Source organism: Scyliorhinus torazame, chromosome 11 (assembly GCF_047496885.1).
Source record: "Scyliorhinus torazame isolate Kashiwa2021f chromosome 11, sScyTor2.1, whole genome shotgun sequence".
Taxonomy (NCBI): domain Eukaryota; kingdom Metazoa; phylum Chordata; class Chondrichthyes; order Carcharhiniformes; family Scyliorhinidae; genus Scyliorhinus; species Scyliorhinus torazame.
In genome coordinates, this window is record NC_092717.1 from 50,722,977 (window position 1) to 50,745,029 (window position 22,053).

The 22,053-nt window shown below is 49.6% G+C and overlaps 1 protein-coding gene across 7 annotated transcripts in view; it reads left to right on the forward strand.

Moving 5' to 3' along the window:
* The first annotated feature begins 5,881 nt into the window (after nt 1–5,881).
* Nucleotides 5,882–22,053, forward strand: part of sugct (succinyl-CoA:glutarate-CoA transferase) — an 842,325-nt gene continuing 826,153 nt past the window's right edge. For 6 of the 7 annotated variants that reach the window (XM_072467242.1, XM_072467243.1, XM_072467245.1 and 3 more), the window contains exon 1: nt 5,896–5,989. In XM_072467242.1, coding sequence (XP_072323343.1) covers nt 5,935–5,989 — 55 coding nt within the window. In that variant the 5' untranslated portion in view covers nt 5,896–5,934. Of the gene's footprint in view, nt 5,990–22,053 lie in introns of all 7 variants that reach the window. The other variant, XM_072467239.1, reaches the window with a different exon arrangement.

Consider the following 22,053-nt stretch of genomic DNA (forward strand, 5'->3'; position numbering starts at 1 on the left):
ACTATGCCCAGTGTGTCCCCAATTATGTGGACAAGGCCCGTCCACTTATTAAATCCACCATTTTTCCTCTGACGGCTGAGGCCCGCCTGGCCTTCAACCGCACCAAGGCAGATATTGGCAAAGACGCGATGCACGCTGTGGACAAGTCCATTCCGTTCCAGGTGGAGAGCGATGCATCGGACTTTGCCCTGGCCACTACCCTCAACCAGGCGGGTAGGCCCGTGGCTTTCTTCTCCCGCACCCTCCATGCCTCCGAAATTCGACACTCCTCCATTGAAAAGGAAGCTCAAGCCATTGTATAAGCTGTGCGACATTGGAGGCATTACCTGGCCGGCAGGCGATTCACTCTCCCCACTGACCAATGGTCGGTTGCCTTCATGTTTAATAATACACAGCGGGGCAAGATCAAGGACGACAAGATTCTGAGGTGGAGGATCGAGCTCTCCACCGACAGCTATGATATCTTGTATCGACCTGGGAAGCTGAATGAGCCCCCAGATGCTGTATCCCATGGTACATGTGCCAGCGCACAAGTAGACCGACTTCGGGCCCTCCACAATGACCTCTATCACCTGGGGGTCACCCGTTTTTTTCACTTTATCAAGGCTCGCAACCTGCCTTACTCCATCGAGGAGGTCAGGACCGTGACCCGGGATTGCCAGGTCTGCGCGGAGTGCAAACCGCACTTCTATTGGCCAGACAGAGCGCAACTGGTAGAGGCCTCTCGCCCCTTTGAGCGCCTTAGCATCGACTTCAAAGGGCCCCTTCCGTCCACTGATCGTAACGTGCACTTCCTCAACATTGTTGATGAGTACTCACGATTCCCCTTTGCCATCCCATGCCCTGACATGACCTCTGTCACCATCATCAAGGCCCTCCGCAGTCTCTTCACCCTGTTCGGGTTCCCCACCTACATCCATAGCGATCGGGGTTCCTCCTCCATGAGCGACGAGTTGCGTCAGCTCCTGCTACATACAACCCCCGGGGCAACGGACAGGTGGAGAGGGAGAACGCAATGGTCTGGAAGGCCGTCCTCCTGGCCCTACGTTCTAGAAGTCTCCCAGTCTCCCGCTGGCAGGAGGTCCTTCCCGATGCGCTCCACTCCATTCGGTCGCTCCTGTGCACTGCCACCAACGAGACCCTCCACGAATGTATGTTTACCTTCCCCAGGAAGTCCACCTCCGGGGTCTCGCTCCCATCCTGGCTGACAGTCCCAGGGCCCGTCCTCCTCCTGAAGCATGCGAGGAGTCATGAATCAGATCCCCTCGTCGAGAAGGTCCTGCTCCTCCATGCCAACCCACAATATGCCTACGTGGCACATCATGACGGACGACAGGACACAGTCTCCCTCTGGGATTTGGCACCTGCAGGTTACCCAGCGACCATCACCACCACCCCCGACCCTACACCGTCTCCCCCCCACCTCAACCCACCTACTTCAAGAACTGGCATCCGCAGGCCCACCGCCGACCATCACCACCACCCCCACCCATACACCGCCCTCCTCTCCGCCGACTCAACAACTGGGTGAAGAAGAGGACTACACGCTCCCGGACACGCAGGTCTCGACACCGGTGCCCACACCACAGCCGGGACTGAGGCGATCACGGCGGAAGCTCAAGGCCCCCGACAGACGTGATCTTTAAGTCCACCTCACCCCCGCTGGACTTTTTTTAACAGGGGGTGAATGTGGTAAACCACTAGTGTATAATATGTGTATTGTGGTAAATAGCTACTGTATTATATGTAATGTGGTAAACCACTGCCCAATGGCTCCGCCTCCCCTCGGGCCCGGTATAAAGGTGGCTGGTCTCCGCCTCTGATCCAGTTCGGGATCAGAGGCCAGCAGGATTTCTGTTTAGTTTATTAAAGCCTCAGTTACGTTCACTGCTCGTCGTGTGTTCATTGATGGCATATCAGAAGGCACAATTCTTTCTTGTTTTCAAGGAGCACTTTGTATGTTGAGTTATTTAAAGTGACACAGCCATCTCATAGTTAGATACAAATCGGGATGTGGTGAAACTCCTCACTTACCATACAAACATATACCATGAGAATAGTGCCCCACTAAATAAACACTAGTCTTCAGGAATAATCGTGCTGCACTGTCCAAGGTGTCATCTTTCATATGAGAGACTAAACCAAAAGATTATTTACAAACAATGTCTCTTGATTTTTAAGAGTTTGTCTCCTGCTTAATGAGACTATGGTATTGGTGTGTCTGCCCCCAACAATGTGGGCCAAACACCAGTCTTCCGATCATCAGAGACTGGACATATGGCTGAAGATGCATGTCACGACCCTGTGGAAGCCCTGACGCTCAGACCTACATAAGAATTGCATTGGATGTTCCATCATCTGATGGGCAATTCCCTTACTCCCCGAGATCCCACACCCCCACAAACAAAAAGTCATGGGACTCACCTGAATGGGTACCCAGAAAATGTTTGGCAGGTTAAACCTAGTCTAAACACCTGAGTACCCTCTCTCCATGACAAAACCACCTGAATACCCCCTCCACATCCCACCAATCCCCCTTGACCATACCTGACTATCCCACAACCCTGATCACCCAACTACCACCGGACTTGACCCCACTACCCCCCCCCCCCCCCCCCCCCCCACCACCACCAACTTGACTATCATTGGCTGTAAAGTAATTTGGGGCATCCTGAGTTTGTGTCGCTGCTGTATAAACACAAACTCTTTCTGTTTATTTATTTTGCGGATGTATGAACTGTGTGGGCTGCTGGTAATGCAGGGCTAACCACCAGGTGGCACCAGAACCATAGCTTTTGCATCTAAGGTGATAATAACAGAGGCAATTCTGCAGCATGACAGTAACAGCAATATATCCAGAAACACATGTACAGATGCAACACCTACTGAGGAGGGGAAGACTGCACTGCTGACTTCAATGTTGCCCAGGATTTGGAGCCAGGGGGAGTAAGTTGGTCGAAGAGTGTCTGGTGATGATGTGCATTGTTGAGTTGCATTTCGGTAAGTTTAGTGTGGGCAGATACCATTCTGACGCACAGTATTCTGCAGTGGACTATGTGATGGTTAGAGTAGAGATCCTTAAGAGTTTTGGCCAGTGATCCAGGTGGCAATGGATCAGCATTCTTGTCACGCAACACATCAGCACCGGCGGGGAAGCTAATGGCCCTCCAAACAAACTAAAATCAACATGTCTGCACTTGAGGAATCCCAGTGTTGCGGAATCAAAACGGCAGTAATGTTCCCTCTTTGAATTGGTGCGATACTCATGTCCACGTACCAGTTTGTGAAACCGCTGTGAAATCCTGAAGACCATATCCCAGCACTTTTCCCAACACGTCAGTAACATGAAGAGCATGGCATAGTTGTTAGCACTGCAGCCACAGAGGTGAAATATTCTAGGGGCCAAAACCTGACAAATCCCCAGGCCCTGATGGCCTACACCCTAAGGTTCCAAAGAGGTTGTGCTGGCTATGATTTTCCAAAATTCGTTGGATTCAGGAATGGTCCCGGTAGATTGGAAGTTGGCAGATGTTAACCACTATTCCAGAAATGGAGAGAGAACACAGTGGACTACAGACCAGTTAGCTTAATATCAGTTTTTGAAAATATGCTGGATTCCTTTCATAGAATTTACAGTGAAGAAGGCCATTCGGCCCATCAAGTCAGCACCGGTCCTTGAAAAGAGCACCTCACTTTAAAAAAAAAAGTATTTTATTACAAGAGCACCTCACTTAAGCCCACACCTCCACCTTATCACGTAACCCAGTAAACCCCACCTAACCTTTTTGGACACCAAAGGCAATTTAGCATGGTCAATCCACCTAAACTGCATCTTTAGACTGTGGGAGGAAACTGGAGCACCTGGAGGAAACCCACGCAGATACGTGACCCAAGCCGGGAATCAACCTGGGACCCTGGAGCTGTGAAACAACAGTGCTAACCACTAGGCTACCGTGCTGCCCCCAGGAACTAAAGGAAGTCTTAGCAATGCACCTGAAAAAGTATGATTAGGACAAGTCAACATAGTTTTATCAAAGGGAAGCCCTGTTATTTGATGATGTAACTAGTAACGTAAAGCCAGAACCAGTAGATGCAGTATACCTGGCTATCCAAGAGGCATTTAATAAGGTGCTGCACAAAAGGTTAGTAGACAAGATAAAGGTAATGAAGTTGGGGGTAATATATCAGCATAGATAGAGGATTAGTTAACAGGTAGAAAGCAGAGAGGGGCAGAAGCAGGACTTTTGCCAAGTTGACAGGCAACATATAATGGGAGTGCCGCAAGGATTCAGCTATTTACAATCTATATTCACGACTTAACATAGGGAAGTCTGAAATTATTCACTTTGGTCGACCGCCTCTCCATCAACCCCCTACCTATCCATCAATCCCCCTTGCTCTTCCAGCAATTTCCCGCGCCCCCCATCAACACAGCCTCCGCATCAACCCTCTCCTTCCCCGCTAACAACCCTCCTCCATCAACTCCTCATTCCCCCCAAATCAGGCCCATTTGCTCTCCGATCAACCCCCTCCATCAACTTTCTCTCTTTCCATCAACCCTCTCCTCTCCCGCTCTGTCATCCCCCCACTCTCCCTCCATAAACACCACTCCATCAACCCTCCACTCCTCCTCGACTCTATCCCATAATGCACCCCATCAAACCTTTCCCTCCATCAACACCCCTTTTCCCCCTCCATCAATCCTTCAGCATCAACCCCCAATCACCAAAACTCTCCTCCCTCTCAATCAACCCACTCATCCCTCCATCAACCCCTTCCCCTCCATCACACCCACTCCCCTCTCCATCAACCTCTCACCCTTCCATCAACCCTCGTCTTCACCCTCCTTTAACCCAACCCTATCCCTCCATCAACCCTCCTACTCCATCAACCATCCCCATCCTCCCTTGATCAGCTCTCTCCTTTCCCTCCTCTATCAACCCTCTCCCTCCTAATCCTCCCCTCCATTAACCTTCTTCCCCATCATCAACCCCTCCCTTCCATCAAACCCTCTCCACCCTCCATCAACACTCTCCCCTCCTCATCAAACCCCCTCAAAACCCCCCAGTGCAACAAGCCCCATCCATCAACCACCCCCTCACCTTCCATCAATATCCCCAACCCATCCATCAGGAACCAATTTCCCCTCTCACCTTCCCATTCCATCAGCCCTCCCCATCAGCCTCTCCCCTCCAGCAACCACACACTCCCCGTTCAACACCCCCTCTCCAACAACCGCCCCCTCTCATCAATCCAAACCTGCCCCCTTGATCAACCAGCCTCACTCATCAACCACCCCCATCAATCCATCCCTCCTCCCATTAACCCCCCCCCCCAATCGACCTTCCCCTCCCCACAATCCCACCCACTCAAACTGCCTCCCCTTCATTCCCAGCACCCAACAACCCCCTTCATCCATCAAACCCCCTCCCCTCACCACCAACCCCCCTCCCTCATCAACTCACCCCTCCCCATCAACCCCTAATAAACTCATCGCCCCCATCAACCCTGTCCCCATATCAGCCCCTTCAAACTCCGACCTCTCCATCAACCCCTCCCAGCAACACCCTGTTCCCACTCAACTCAACCTCATCAACCCCCCTCCCCATCAACCTCCTTCCCCCCACCAATCCCCCTCCCTCACCAAGCTCCAATCCCTCTCAACCTATCAACCCCCTCCACTCATCAAACCCCTGACCTCCTCATCACCTCCCTCCCCCTCATCATTCGCGCCTCCACACCATCAACACCCCTCCTCCCCTTTCACCAACCCCTCTCAGCGACCCTCCCCCTCGTCCACCTCCCTCGCTCATCAGGCCCCCCATCAACTCCCCTCCTCTTCTGCCCCCCCCCCCCCCCCCGGGCTGTTTTGGTTGCTGCACCTTTCCGGTTATCCCGGGATGGGAATATTTGTGACTCATTTCCGGACAGAAAATGTTGCGTCTGGCGGCGGTTCGAGGCTGCCGCAAGCTGAGCGGAACCGGGACAGGTAGGGGTGGCGGGGGGAGCCCGGCGGACAGCGGCCGCGGACCGGCACCGATCGTGGTGAGAGTGACCCCCCCCCCCCCCCCACAGTGTGAGGGTGACCCCCCCCCCCCCCACAGTGTGAGAGTGACCCCCCCCCCACAGTGTGAGGGTGACCCCCCCCCCCCCCCCCCACAGTGTGAGGGTGACCCCCTCCCCCCCCCCCAGTGTGAGGGTGACCCCCTCCCCCCCCCAGTGTGAGGGTGACCCCCTCCTCAGTGTGAGGGTGACCCCCCCCTCAGTGTGAGGGTGACCCCCCCTCAGTGTGAGGGTGACCCCCCCTCAGTGTGAGGGTGACCCCCCCCTCAGTGTGAGGGTGACCCCCCCCCCCTCAGTGTGAGGGTGACCCCCCCCCTCAGTGTGAGGGTGACCCCCCCCCTCAGTGTGAGGGTGACCCCCCCCCCTCAGTGTGAGGGTGACCCCCCCCCCCCCAGTGTGAGGGTGACCCCCCCCCAGTGTGAGGGTGACCCCCCCCACAGTGTGAGGGTGACCCCCCCAACAGTGTGAGGGTGACCCCCCCCACAGTGTGAGGGTGACCCCCCCCCACAGTGTGAGGGTGACCCCCCCCCACAGTGTGAGGGTGACCCCCCCCCACAGTGTGAGGGTGACCCCCCCCCACAGTGTGAGGGTGACCCCCCCCCCACAGTGTGAGGGTGACCCCCCCCCCCACAGTGTGAGGGTGACCCCCCCCCCCCACAGTGTGAGGGTGACCCCCCCCCCCCACAGTGTGAGGGTGACCCCCCCCCCCACAGTGTGAGGGTGACCCCCCCCCCCCACAGTGTGAGGGTGACCCCCCCCCCCACAGTGTGAGGGTGACCCCCCCCACCCCAGTGTGAGGGTGACCCCCCCCCCACCCCAGTGTGAGGGTGACCCCCCCCCACCCCAGTGTGAGGGTGACCCCCCCAACCCCAGTGTGAGAGTGACCCCCCCCACCCCAGTGTGAGAGTGACCCCCCCACCCCAGTGTGAGAGTGACCCCCCCACCCCAGTGTGAGAGTGACCCCCCCACCCCAGTGTGAGAGTGACCCCCCCACCCCAGTGTGAGAGTGACCCCCCCACCCCAGTGTGAGAGTGACCCCCCCACCCCAGTGTGAGAGTGACCCCCCCACCCCAGTGTGAGAGTGACCCCCCCACCCCAGTGTGAGAGTGACCCCCCCACCCCAGTGTGAGAGTGACCCCCCCACCCCAGTGTGAGAGTGACCCCCCCACCCCAGTGTGAGAGTGACCCCCCCACCCCAGTGTGAGAGTGACCCCCCCCCACCCCAGTGTGAGAGTGACCCCCCCCACCCCAGTGTGAGAGTGACCCCCCCCACCCCAGTGTGAGAGTGACCCCCCCCACCCCAGTGTGAGAGTGACCCCCCCCACCCCAGTGTGAGAGTGACCCCCCCCACCCCAGTGTGAGAGTGACCCCCCCCCACCCCAGTGTGAGAGTGACCCCCCCCCACCCCAGTGTGAGAGTGACCCCCCCCACCCCAGTGTGAGAGTGACCCCCCCCACCCCAGTGTGAGAGTGACCCCCCCCACCCCAGTGTGAGAGTGACCCCCCCCCACCCCAGTGTGAGAGTGACCCCCCCCACCCCAGTGTGAGAGTGACCCCCCCCCACCCCAGTGTGAGAGTGACCCCCCCCCCACCCCAGTGTGAGAGTGACCCCCCCCCCACCCCAGTGTGAGAGTGACCCCCCCCACCCCAGTGTGAGAGTGACCCCCCCCCTGTGTGAAAATGCCCCCCCCCCCAAAAGCAGGCAAATTACAGATGGATCCAATAATTATAGAGCAGTGGTAATGGGGATGGCGTCTTCAATTTGACCTGTGAGCAATATTCAAGCTGAAGGAGGGGCAGATGCAACATGGATACAAAGTTGGCTCGGTGACAGGAAACAAAGAGTAGTGATCAATGGTTGCGTTTCGGACTGGAGGAACGTTTCTTGTGGAGTTTCTCAGTGTTAACACCTGATATATATTAATCACCTGGACCTTGGCAGAATTTCAAAATTTACAGATGATACAAAACTTGAAAGTATTGTAAACCATGAATAGTGTCGAACTTCAAAACGACATAGGTTGGTTGGTGGAATGAGTGGACAAGTGGCTGATGAAATTTAATGCAGAAAAGTGTGATCACAGACAGACAATATACAATAAAGGTTACAATTCTAAAAGGGTTGCAGGAGCAGAGGGACCTTTGTGTATATATCATTGAAGGTTGAAGGACAGGTTGAGAGACGGGTTAATAAAACATAGTGTCTTGAGCTTTATAAATAATGGCATAGAGCACAAAAGCAAGCAAGTCACAATAAACCGGTATAAAATACTGGTCCAGCCATAACTGAAGACCAGTTCTGCGCACTGCGCTTTAGGAAGGATCTGAAGACATTAGAGAGGGTGCTGAAAAGATTCACAAGTATGGTTCCAGGGATGAAGAACTTATGTTAGAGATTGAAGAAGTTGGCACAGTGACTGTTCTCGGAAAAGAAAAGTTTGAAAGAGATTTGATAGAGGTTTTCAAGATCATGAGGGGTCTAGACAGAGTAGATGGGGAGAAACAGATCCCATTAGTGGAGGGATTGAGAAGCAGAACGGCACAAATTTATGGCAATTGGTGAAAGAAGCAATGGTAACATGAGGAAAAGGTGGTTAGGATTTGGAATGTGCTGCCTTGCCTGTGGTTGATGGGAAATGTTCAGACTGGAGTCCAGTTACTAGTGGTGTACCACAAGGATCTGTTTTGGGGCCACTGCTGTTTGTCATTTTTATAAATGACCTGGAGGAGGGCGTAGAAGGATGGGTGAGTAAATTTGCAGACGACACTAAAGTCGGTGGAGTTGTGGACAATGCGGAAGGATGTTACAAGTTACAGAGGGACATGGATAAGCTGCAGCACTGGGCTGAGAGGTGGCAAATGGAATTTAATGCAGAAAAGTGTGAGGTGATTCATTTTGGAAGGAATAACAGGAAGACAGAGTACTGGGCTAATGGTAAGATTCTTGGCAGTGTGGATGAGCAGAGAGATCTCGGTGTCCATGTACATAGATCCCTGAAAGTTGCCACCTAGGTTGAGAGGGTTGTTAAGAAGGCGTATGGTGTGTTAGCTTTTATTGGTAGAGGGATTGAGTTTCGGAGCCATGAGGTTATGTTGCAGCTGTACAAAACTCTGGTGCGGCCGCATTTGGAGTATTGCGTGCAATTCTGGTCGCCGCATTATGGAAGGATGTAGAAGCATTGGAAAGGGTGCAGAGGAGATTTACCAGAATGTTGCCTGGTATGGAGGGAAGATCTTATGAGGAAAGGCTGAGGGACTTGAGGATGTTTTCATTAGAGAGAAGAAGGTTAAGAGGTGACTTAATTGAGGCATACAAGATGATCAGAGGATTGGATAGGGTGGACTGTGAGAGCCTTTTTCCTCGGATGGTGATGTCTAGCATGAGGGGACATAGCTTTAAATTGAGGGGAGATAGATATAGGACAGATGTCAGAGGTAGGTTCTTTACTCAGAGAGTAGTAAGGGTGTGGAATGCCCTGCCTGCAACAGTAGTGGACTCGCCAACACTAAGGACATTCAAATGGTCATTGGATAGACATATGGACGATAAGGGAATAGTGTAGATGGGCTTTAGAGTGGTTTCACAGGTCGGCGCAACATCGAGGGCGAAGGGCCTTGTAGCCACCTAAAATGGCTGATTCCCTATTAATTTGGCCAAAACCCGATACAAAATGGCTAACCGAAAAGGCTGATGGGAAAAGCAGCCAACAGGACACAAACGGACAGCTGCAGACAGAATAGCGTATTCGGCTCTGGGGAAGTCGGCCCAGATCGATACCTACGACTATTAGCAGCGCATCAACACAGCCATCTGCAGTTTAATCGGCTATCCCTGGGAACAATTGCAACATATTGAATGCTGGGCCAGACCTCTCGGCGCCAGCAGTGGCCGAAACAAAGACAGGTGAACGACCACCCCCCGATCAAGGAATCGCCCCATTATTGGAGCATATCGAACCCAGTGATTGGGAACAAGTCCAATCACTTGGGACTCAGGGTCAAGGGCCGCCCCGAGAGGCGGGAAGCCCCTGGGCCCTATAAATTGAGGGGCCAAGTTCAGATCGCTCTCTCTCCCTTCTTCTGCTCGCAACCTTCGCAAGAACATCGACCAGAAACTGTAAGTTTGACTCCAGCGATCGCTACCCGATAGAGACTCCTAGCCATCGACCCGTATTAGCCTTTTGAATCCCGCAGGCCAGATCCAATTCGATAAACCATTTGTTTCCCTGACCTGGTGGGCCATCCCCAAAAGTTAAGTATTGGCCAGTAGTAGTAGGTTTTGATATAGATAGTAGGATTATTGTGTAAGTATCTATTGCTGTACATAATAAATGACCGTTGATTTCAATCTTACTAAGCGGTGTGCTGACTTATTAATCATAACTCGAGCTTGAACCACGTGGCGGTATCAGAAAGATACCTGGCGACTCGTGAGCAAAGGTGAGATTATCAGAGCTAATAAAACTAAGGCTAAAAAGAGCAACCGCCTGTACTGCGCTGTTATGTTCTATGTTCTAATCCATCTAACCCGCACATCTTTGGACTGTGGGAGGAAACCCGCGCAGACACAGGGAGAACATGCAAACTCCGCACAGTTACCCTTGGCTGGAATTGAACCTGGATCCCTGGCAATGTGATGCAGCAGTGCTAACCACTGTGCCACCATACCACCATTTCGAACAATCAAATTTGAAAGTATTCAACTGCAGGAATGCTAGTTTCAGTGAGTCGATGGGGGATCTTGTTCAAGTGGATTGGAATCAAAAATTGCCAGGTATAGCAGTAAATAAGCAATGGAAGGCTTTCATCAAGGGGATTGCTTGTGTACAGACAAGATACATTCCACAAGGGGTATCAGGAACCAGCAGTAGTTTTAAGTAATCTATATTGTATTGTTGGATATTAGAATTAAGGTATCAATTTAAGTGAGTTTAATGTTCTGTTTGTGTAAGAAAGGGTTAAAACTTTAGGTGTGTGCACATACAGGGGGTTTGGTTTAATTTCAAACTGCTGGCTTTGTGATTAGAGAGTTTATGACTTTAAAATAAACAGAGCTTAAAGAAAGACTAGGGTGTTGCTTAGCAACCAGGGGCTACTGTAAGTTAGAATTTTTGAGTTTAGTTTTTTAAGCTGGACCCAAGTCAGTTGGAACTAGGTAGCCGGCGAGGAAGCATCTCTCATAGACACAGCCAGAAGCAGAGAGACAGAACAGTGGAGTAATGGGAAGAAAGCAAGTCCCAGAAGTGAAAGAATAGGTAGTTCTAGAAGTCGGAATGAAAAGAGAAGTCCCAGGAAGACTGAAGTCAAAAGGAAATGGAATTTGAATAAGGTACTATTCCCTGAAGTTAAAGGGGCTGAGAGAGACTTTTGGTTGGCCTGTGAAGCAGTGGTGTTCTGTTGGTGTGGCTGGCTTTGTCAATCTTTCCATGTTTAATAAATGTTTTATTCTATTGCAAAATGCTAATTAGTCCTGTGACTCTGTTCATCCACGTTTCTAAAAGAAAAAGATAAAAGTTATGGTCTATTGAGCCAGGATTCCATTCTGGGACCTTTCTGTCCAGTAGTAACATCAGCTGGGATTGGGACAGGAGAGAGGAAGGGCATCCAAAGCTAGAGCTAGATATGACTGGCGCGGTGGAGGACCTTTGAGACAATAATTCAAGACAAAATTGTCTCTTGGAAAAATGGATTGACAAATGGAAGGCATCACAGATTTTTTTCTAAATTCTTTTGTGGGATGTTGTCATCACTGGCAAGGCCTATATTTATTGTCCATCCCTAATTGCCCTTGAGAAGATGATAGTGAGTCGCCACCTTGATCCACTGCAGTCGATCACGTGCAGGTGCACCAGTCCTGCTGGGAAGAAAGTTCCAGGATTTTGATTTTGCAGTAGTGAAGGAATGGTGGTATAGTTCCATGTCAGGATAGTGTCGGGCTTGATGGGGAACTTGCCGGTCTTGAAGGTCCCATGTGTCTGCTGTCCTCCTCTTTCTAGATGATAGAGATCATGTGTTTGGAAGGTGTTGTCGAATGAGGCTTGGCAAATTGTTCCTGTGCATTTTGTGCATAATATCAGGGTGCATTGGTGGTGGAGAGAGTGAAAGTTAAAAGTTTGTGCCAGTCAAGCAGGCTGCTTCCTCCTGGATTGTGTCGAGTTTCCTGTGTTGTTGAAGCTGCACTCATCGAGGAAAATGGAGAGGATTCCAGCACACTCCTGTCTTCTCAATTCCCAATGGTTGGATTCTCTCTTACTGGCGATGGTCATTGCCTGGCACTTATGCGGTACGAAAGTTACTACTACATCACAGATCTCAAGTAAGTTAGTCAAGCAAAATTTGCCTATAACGAAGGGCAAGTGAGAATAACTGCCTTTGACATGGTTGCAGTATTTGACTGAGAGGTATCGAGCAGCCCTGGTAAAATTAAAGTCAATGGGAAACGGGAGGAAAACGCCCCATTAGTTGGACTCATATCTGGCAAAAAGAAAGATGGTTGTGATTGTTGGACACCAATCACCTCAGTCCCAGGACATTAGCACAAGAGTTTCTCAGGGTCGTGTCCGAGGCTCAATCTTCAGCTGTGTAATCAATGATCTTCCCTCCATTATAAGCTCAGAAGTGGAGATGTTCAGCACCATTGAGACTCCTCAATGGTTGATGTTGTGTATATGTACTGTTAAAAGGAGTATTTAAAAAAAATAAATTTAGAGCGCTCAATTAATTTTTTCCAATTGGGCAATTTAGCATGGCCAATCCACCTACCCTGCACATCTTTGGGTTGCGGGGGCGAAACCCACACAAACACGGGGAGAATGTGCAAACTCCACACGGACAGTGACCCAGAGCCGGGATCGAACCTGGGACCTCAGCGCCATGAAGCAACAGTGCAGCTACCTTTTTAAAAGGAGTATAATAGAATATCATACAATAGATTTTTTAAAGCACCATTGAATTCCCTGGCAGTGTGAATATAAAATTGGCAAAGAAGCAGAAACCAGGGAGTAGTGGCGAACAGTTATTTTAGTGAGTCTGGAAGAAAAAAGATGGTTTTGCTCTCGTGACCGTTATTAGGACGAATGCACTTTTTGATCAATATTAATGACTTTGTCTTAAATACACAGACAAAAATGTCAAAGTTTTCAGATGACATAACACGTGAAAGCGTGAACAAGCTTCAGGAGGACCATAGAAATTGATGAAGTGGGTAGACAAATGAGAGATAAAATTTAATGCAGAGAACCTTGAGGTATTATATTTTGGTAGAACAAATGAGGAGAGGCAATATAATCCAAATGGGATAAATTTAAGGGAGCTGCAGGAACAAAAAGACCTTGGAGTGTACATTAACAAGTTATGTCAAAGCTTTATAATACTAGGCCCAACTGAACTATTATGTCCAATTCTGGGCACTATTAAGGAAGGATGTCTAGGTCATAGGCAGAGTGTGGAGCAGATTTACTACAGTGGTCAGTAGGTCAGGCCGCAACTGTGGAGAGAAAAAAAGATAAGGGGCGGGATTCTCCGAACCCCCCCCCCCCCCCCACCGGACGGGTCGGAGAATCGCCGGGGGCTGGCGTGAATCCCGCCCCCGCCGTGTCCCGAAGTCTTTGCCACCAGAGATTCGGCGGGGGCGGGAATCGCGCCACGCCGGTCGGTGGGCCCACCCCTGCCGATTCTCCGGCCCGCGATGCGCCGGAGTCCCACAGCTGGAATGCCTGTCCCGCCAGCGTGGATTAAACCACCTTTTGAACGGCGGGACAAGGCGGCGCGGGCGGGCTCGGGGGTCCTGGGGGGGGGGGGGGGGCGCGGGGCCATCTGGCCCTGGGGGGGTGCCCCCATGGTGGCCTGGCCCGCGATCGGGGCCCACCGATCCACGGGCGGGCCTGTGCCGTGGGGGCACCCTTTTTCTTCCGCCTTCGCCATGGTCTTCACTATCAGCCGCTGACGCTCCCGCGCATGCGCGGATCCGCGTCGCCCGGCGAAGACCTTTCGGTCCCGGCTGGCGTGGCGCCAAAGGCCTTTCCCGCCAGCCGGTGGAGCGGAATCAGCTCCGGCGCGAGCCTAGCCCCTCAAGGTGAGGGCTTGGCCCCTAAAGGTGCGGAGACTTCCGCACCTTTGGGGCAGCCCGACGCCGGAGTGGTTCCTGCCACTCCATCACGCCGGGACCCCCCGCCCCGCCGGGTAGGGGAAAATCCCGCCCCATGTTTCGGATCTGAAGCCTATGTTCACACATCTGAAACATTGACTCTCTTTCTCCCTCCACAGATGCAGCCTGGCCTGCTGTGCATTTCTAGCATTTTCTGTTTTTATTTCTGACTTCCAGCATCTGCAGTATTTTATTTTTATTCCCTAGTACCTGGGGGAAGGACTTCAGTTATATGGCGAGACTAGATACGATGAAGGGGAGATGTGATAAAGATGTTTGAAATTTTAAAAAAAAATTAAATTTAGAGTACCCAATTCATTTTTTCCAATTAAGGGGCAATTTAGCATGGCCAATCCACGTAGTCTGCACATCTTTGGGTTGTGGGGGTGAAACCCATGCAAACACGGGGAGAATATGCAAACTCCACACAGACAGTGACCCAGAGCCGGGGTCGAACCTGGGACCTCGGCGCCATGAGGTAACGGGGCTAATCCACTGCGCCACCGTACTGCCCGAGATGTTTGAAATTATGACACGTTATGATAGAGCAAATTCAGGAGAAAGTGTTTTCAGAGGCAGAGGGATCATAAGCGCAGGACACAGACTTAAGGTAATTAGCCAAAGAACTAGAGGAGTTATAAGAAATTTCTTCAAGCAGCAAGTTGTGATTTGGAATGCAATGTCTGAAAAGGTGGTGGAAGAAGACTGAATAATAACTTAAAAAGAATTGGGTGAATACGTGAAGGGGGAAACTTTCAGGATAGTGGTTCGCATATTCTAACTCTGTCAATAGGTTTGACCTCAGCCCAGCCTGCGAAGTGGAGACCAGAGCTCCAGTTTTTAATTCTGGGCTGACATTCAGTGAGATGACAATCATTTTATAGAATCATAGAATCCCCACAGCGCACAGGGAGGCCATTCGGCTCATCAAGTCTGCACCGACCCTCTGAAATAGTACCCTACCTAGACCCAATCCCCCCATCCTATCTCCATAGGGGCAATTTAGCATGGCCAATCCACCTAACCTGCACTTCTTTCGACTGTGGGAAGAAACCGGGCACTCGGAGGAAACCCACGCAGACAGTCGCCCAAGGTCCCTGGTGCCATCCTGCCTGCATTGAGAGCCCAACACACACACCATGGAAAGAGCATTCACACCACACTGCCATTGGGCCTGTGAACACCTCTATGGTTTTGCTTTCTTCTCCAAGAAAGTGTGTGAAGATGCAAAAGCAAAAAACAGGCCAATTCCAAAGCGTAGCACGGATTATAAACTGAGTAGTTTCAAACACTGATAGACCAATTCACTGATCAGCCTTTTCAGATTTCAATATTTGTGGCAGTTACAGGCAAGTATGTTTGAGCCAGATGTGACAACATGATCATGAAGCTTGTGGTTGCAGAAGAAGGATGGCGAATATTTAATTAATACATGTACAGGAAGGTGAAGTGTGGCGAGGGCTACCCAGAATTACAGTGGGCTGATCGCTGAGAAGGGGAAGGCTCCTTGCTCTGTACAGTCTCATGTGACATGGTTGACCTATCAATTTATGCATTAAGATTGCAAACATAGCTTGCGTCTCTCTATCATTTCCAACATTTCCTGTCTTTATCTGCTATTGTCGCCTCTGACAGCCTCGACACTCGCTATCTAATGATAAACGATTGTTAATGCTCTGTGGTGAATAATTTATCCATCTCGAGTTAAGACCTTTCAGTTGAACTACAGATAATGATAGAGTTGCCTATAAACTGGATGCTTTTATGTAGCAGCATCTTTCAAGGAGAGGTGAGTCCACTTGATTGCTATTCATTGATCACCAAATTTGTCAATTTCCTACCTTTCAGATACTATCAACAGATGTCAATCATTTACCCCTGGATCCTCCATTCTGAATCCTTTGAATACAGAGCATTGGTTAGGAAGAAAACTATTATCTCATCAACACCATGAATAAAAGAAAGGGATGTGGGAACAGGTTGGGTAAATCTGATTAGAACTATTTGTGTGGGATATAACATTTCTACTGATGGAGTCTTTTCATGTAGTCTGTTAAGTATCCCATAGAACAGGGTTTTTCAAAGTCAGTGTCGCAACCTGTGGGTGGGTCGTGGGTGGGTGTCGGGAGGGTTGCGAAGCGATTGTTCCTGCGGTGGTCCCGATAGCGGGAGAAGCGCTGAATAGCTGCTACCGGCTTTTACGTGGGAAATTGTGGCCACTGATGCCTTTTAAATGGAGATACAGATTAGGCTGCATGGACTCTTCCGGCCAGAAGTGGCAGCAGAGAGTAGGTCACATGCCTTACACGTAGAGTTGACATGAATAACCGTCCAGGGACATGCTTTTGGCGCCAAAGCAGAGAGCAGAGTTGCTTCGATTTTGAGACTGCTGGCAAGCAAGGTAAGTGAACTGAAGAGTTGTTTTTTTAAATAAAGAGATGGCCAGATGCTGAAATAGGCAATTTACCTATTGGACGGGATTGAGAGCTGCTCAGGAAAGTCCAGGACAGACAGAGCAGTGGTACTGTTAAGAGCTCCAGGGCCTCCTTAATAGCCCTGAAAAGAAACTTAACTTGGAACAAAGAAGTATAAAGATGTTTTCTTGAGGTATCGTTTTGTCAATTGTGACAATGCAAATAAGGAGGCAAAGCCCATGTGTGTTATATGCAGGGAGGTACTGGCAAATGGGAGAAGTTTCAGATTTTGAAAGACATGGTGTGTGAAAAATTCCTTTTCCGGTTGAGACCCTAGAGTCAGTTATTAACTTAGAGCTGACTCCAAATTAAAAGACCACGCTGCTGCAGCTGACCTGTAATACCACACAAAAACGCGCTAAAGCCCACGAGGCTGTCAGCATTCTTGTGTAGCATCTCCCAGGAGTATCCAGTGCTGAGTAAAACACGCATTTCGTTGCTATTGCCTTTCACAACGACCTACATGTGGAGGTTGGATTTTCCGTTTCTAATAAAGATGAAGACCGCACAAAGAAATTTGCTGAAGTTTGCACCTGATATGCCCATTGCCTTCTTCTCTGAATTGGATTCAAGAGAGATTGTGAGGACAAAGCAGGCTCCCCTTTCACATTAAAAGATAAGCAAATGTGGGTCACCAAGGTCGGCCAGCTGCCAAAAGTGGGTCCAGGGAAAAGAATTTTGAAAAACATTGCCATAGATGTGATACTGATGAGAAGACTTCATCGGGGTCATTTCTTTCAAGGATCAGAAAAGAATAACATGAATGATGTAGCCAACATGGCCTGGTTGGACCGTATGGCTTGTTACTGTGCTGTAATATCTGTATATCCATGTATTTCTCTGGCCTGACCATCCTCATCATTCACAAGACAAAGTTTGAGCCACACTGAAGTTTAGCTGCTTGGGAAGAATATGCATGTTCTGAACATAAAAATTCACGTTCCAAGATGGAACAGGTTTGGGATGATGTCAGTAGATCTAATCAAATTCACAAATTCTGGAGTGTATATTTGTCTGGAGCCCGTTATGACTCACACCAGAGGAATTTCTAACCTTCAGAAACCAGCAGGGACCTTTAAATATGTGACTGCAGAAAGTCAAATTCCCAAGAAATGAACCAATAGCCATTTCTATTGGCAGAGCTCTTGACAGTATGTTTGCAAGAACAAAAGCATAATTGGACCTGCTATTAAACTATTTCCAGTCCTGGAATAATACATTCTACATCCAAAACCCAGGGGAAGCGGGAGGCATGTCACATTACTTTCCCTTGTTGCTAGAATCTAATATTGCCACGTGGAACTGAAGTGGGTAGCCTACCATTTTGCCTTCCAACAGGTAGCAGCAGAAAGATCTCCGTCCGGGTAATTTATCTGGTCCTCAGCTACACTGTGAACGACTGGAACATCAGAACTCCTGTGTCAGCACCTATAAGACTTATTAACTTCTTTCTTTTTAAAAATTTTGAGTACCCAAGTTCCAATTAAGGGGCAATTTAGCGTGGCCAATTCACGTACCCTGCACATATTTTTGGGTTGTGGGGGTGAGACCCATGCAGACACGGGGAGAATAAGACAAATTAATTTCTACGTGCCTTCTTCCATCGTGGATATCCCCACTTCTGGAGAGATGGATCACCCTGCAATAGTTTCAGCCTGCTAACCTCTGAAGGAATACATATTCGACTTTTGATTCTGCACTCGCGTGAAACCATACTTCTTGTTTTTATCATAGACTTGTCCTGTCCCCCTTTCTTTCCTTTATCCCTCTATTACTGTGTAAGGGCAAAAGGGAGGGATACTGCGAAACCCCTTCCATGTGTTTTGTGTGTTTAAAATAAACCAACCCTCTTATTTTGCCTCATCTCGAGATTGCTGTGGGGTTATTATCAGAGTATTGGGTCGCTTCAAATTGAAGGGGTGGAGAAAATACGGCACCATGTATAAAGGGGGAAATGAAAAAACACTTTTGATTACGGACGGGTAGTGAGAAGAGAGATCTGGCCTGTTTAAATGAATCCCCCTTCTGTCCATGACAATTAAATTCATTTACGGGATGTGGGCGTCGCTGGTTAGGCCGGCATTTATTGCCCATCCCTCGTTGCCCGTCAGAAGGTGGTGGTGAGTTGCCGCCTTGAACCGCTGCAGTCGTGTAGGTACACCCACTGTGCTGTTAGGGAGGGTGTTCCAGGATGTTGCCCCAGCGACAGTGAAGGAACGGCGGTATGTTTCCAAGTCAGAGTGACGAGTGACTTGAAATGAAATGAAATGAAAATCACTTATTGTCACAAATAGGCTTCAAATGAAGTTACTGTGAAAAGCCGCTCGTCGCCACATTCCGGCGCCTGTTCGGGGAGGCTGGTACGGAAATTGAACCGTGCTGCTGGCCTGCCTTGGTCTATTTTAAAAGCCAGCTCTTCAGCCCTGTGGACTTGGAGGGGAACCTCCAGGTGGTAGGGTTCCCAGGTACCTGTCGCTCTTGTCCTTCCGGATGGTAGTGGGTTTGGAAGGTGCTGTGAGGAACCTTGGTAAGTTACTGCAGTGCATTGTGTCGATGGTACGTATGGCTGCCACTGGTGGTGGATGGTTTGAATGTTTGTGGAAAGGGGAGCTGCTTTATCCTGGATGGTTGTCGAGCTTCTTGAATGCTGTTAGAACTGCACTCATCCAGGCAAGTGGAGAGTATTCCCTTACACTCCTTACTTGTGCCTTGTAGATGATGGACAGGCTTTGGGGGTCAGGAGGTGAGTTATTTGCCATAGGATTCCTAGCCTTTGACCTGTCCTGGTAGCTACAGTATTAATATGCTCATCCAGTTCAGTTTCTGATCAATGGTAAACTCCCAGGTTGTTGATTGTGGGGATTCAGCGATGGTAATGCCATTGAATGGCAAGGGGCGATGGTTAGATCATCTCTTGTAGGAGATGGTTATTGCCTGGCATTTGTGTGGCGTGGATATACCTTGCCACTTGTCAGCCCAAGCTTGGATATTGTCCAGGTCTTGCTGCATTTGGACATTGGCTGCTTCATTATCTGAGGAGTTGTGAATGGTGCTGAACATTGTGTAGTCATCCGCAAACATCCCTACCTCTGACCTTATAATGGAGTTGGTAGGTTGTGAGTCCAAGTCCATAGACTTGAGCATCGAAACCTAAGCATACGATGTTGGCACTGTTGGAGGTGCTGTCTTTCAAATAAGATGATAAATGGAGGCCCTGTATTCCCCCTTGGGTGGCTGTAAAAGAATCATGGCACTATCTGAAGAAGAGTAGGGGAATTCTCTACCGTGACCCAGCTAATATTTATCCTTCAATTAACATATTTAAAAGACAGATTATCTGGTTGTGTTTAATTGTATTTGGGACTTGTTGTATGCAAATTAGCTGCCACATTTTCCTATGCTACCAAAGTGACAGTACTTAACGAAGTTCTTAATTAGTTTAATATGCTTTAGGATGTCCTGTAGCCATGTAAGCTACTTTATAAGTACAAATTCCCTAAATCACATTTTTCTCTATTTGCAATCTGTGGATTTAATCAGTTCCTGCCACTTCTTTTATCTCTCCTCTGACATCACATCGACATGCCTTTCTCCAGCTTCCAGAGTGGCATTTCCAAACATCTGCCTGGAAATTGTTGGAATATGCTTCGCAGAGGTCTTCAACATCCTTTGATAGACTCAGTATATAGTTTATCTGGCATTCTCAGGAATGTTATTTCTGGAGAGGGTTGTCTAATGCAGTGCTTTTCAAACTTTTTTTCCGGGGACCCATTTTTACCAACTGGCAAACCTTCGCGACCCACGCCGGCCGACCTTCGCGACACACCATTTCTTCTTGGTCCTCATGATCTCACTCCAATCAGGGTCGCAGGAGGAAAGCATGGATTTCCTACCTCAGCTTGTAAACTCTGAATAGCTCCCCTGTTGACTGATCATTACAGTAACTCTTCAAGCGGATGAAGTCCACCATCATTGGGGTTGACTGGTCACTGTTTTGATTCAATGCTTTAATGTAGTCTAAAAGGTCAGCAAAACACTTATAGCCACCCTTCAGTACACAGAGGGTGATGTTCAGTTCTGTCCATGGTTAAACCATGAGGAATATATACTCATTACAGTAATGTTTAGCGATGCAAAATAGATCGAGGTCATAGTCTTATTCATAATCGGTAATCACCACGTAGTCAGCCGTTGCCATGCCGCGATCGCACTTTGACCCTGGGTTCAGGTCCTAACACACCTGGGCTGGGGTTCAGGTCCCAACATTCCTGGGTTGCATGCGCACTGATGAGCAGGCATGCATGTACAGTGTGCTCATTTTTTTAGATGGTCGCGGTAGCCATTTTTAAAGCCGCCTGCAGCCGACATTGTTAACAGCCAGCTGCTGCGAATCTTGCACGTGAGTTCTCGTGATCGGGAAAGCCGCGATGGTTGGCTCCACGACCCGCCCGCAACCCACCATGGGTCGCGACCCCCACTTTGAAAATGCCTGGTCTAATGACCCAGATGAATCACTCCCATCAGGAGCCAGATGAATCACTCCCATCAGGAGCCAGTGAAACATGGCCCCCCTGGGCTGTGTCTCAATTGTCTCCGGTTGGTGTCGGCTGCTGCAAGGATCCTTGTGCAGAAATGGAGAGACAATCAAACTGTGAAGAGGCATCCCAAACACTGAAAGCCCTCTACTTCTAGAGCCATGTAGCACTGTCTTCAACCCTTGAGCGAGAGCTTAGAACATAGAACATAGAACGATACAGCGCAGTACAGGCCCTTCGGCCCACAAAGTTGCACCGAAACAAAAGCCATCTAACCTACACTATGCCATTATCATCCATGTGTTTATCCAATAAACTTTTAAATGCCCTCAGTGTTGGCGAGTTCACTACTGTTGCAGATAGGGCATTCCACGGCCTCACTACTCTTTGCGTAAAGAACCTACCTCTGACCTCTGTCCTATATCTATTACCCCTCAGTTTAAAGCTATGTCCCCTCGTGCCAGCCATTTCCATCCGCGGGAGAAGGCTCGCACTGTCCACCCTATCTAACCCCCTGATCATTTTGTATGCCTCTATTAAGTCTCCTCTTAACCTTCTTCTCTCCAACGAAAACAACCTCAAGTCCATCAGCCTTTCCTCATAAGATTTTCCCTCCATACCAGGCAACATCCTGGTAAATCTCTGCACCCGCTCCAAAGCCTCCACGTCCTTCCTATAATGCGGTGACCAGAACTGTACGCAATACTCCAAATGCGGCCGTACCAGAGTTCTGTACAGCTGCAACATGACCTCCTGACTCCGGAACTCAATCCCTCTACCAATAAAGGCCAACACTCCATAGGCCTTCTTCACAACCCTATCAACCTGGGTGGCAA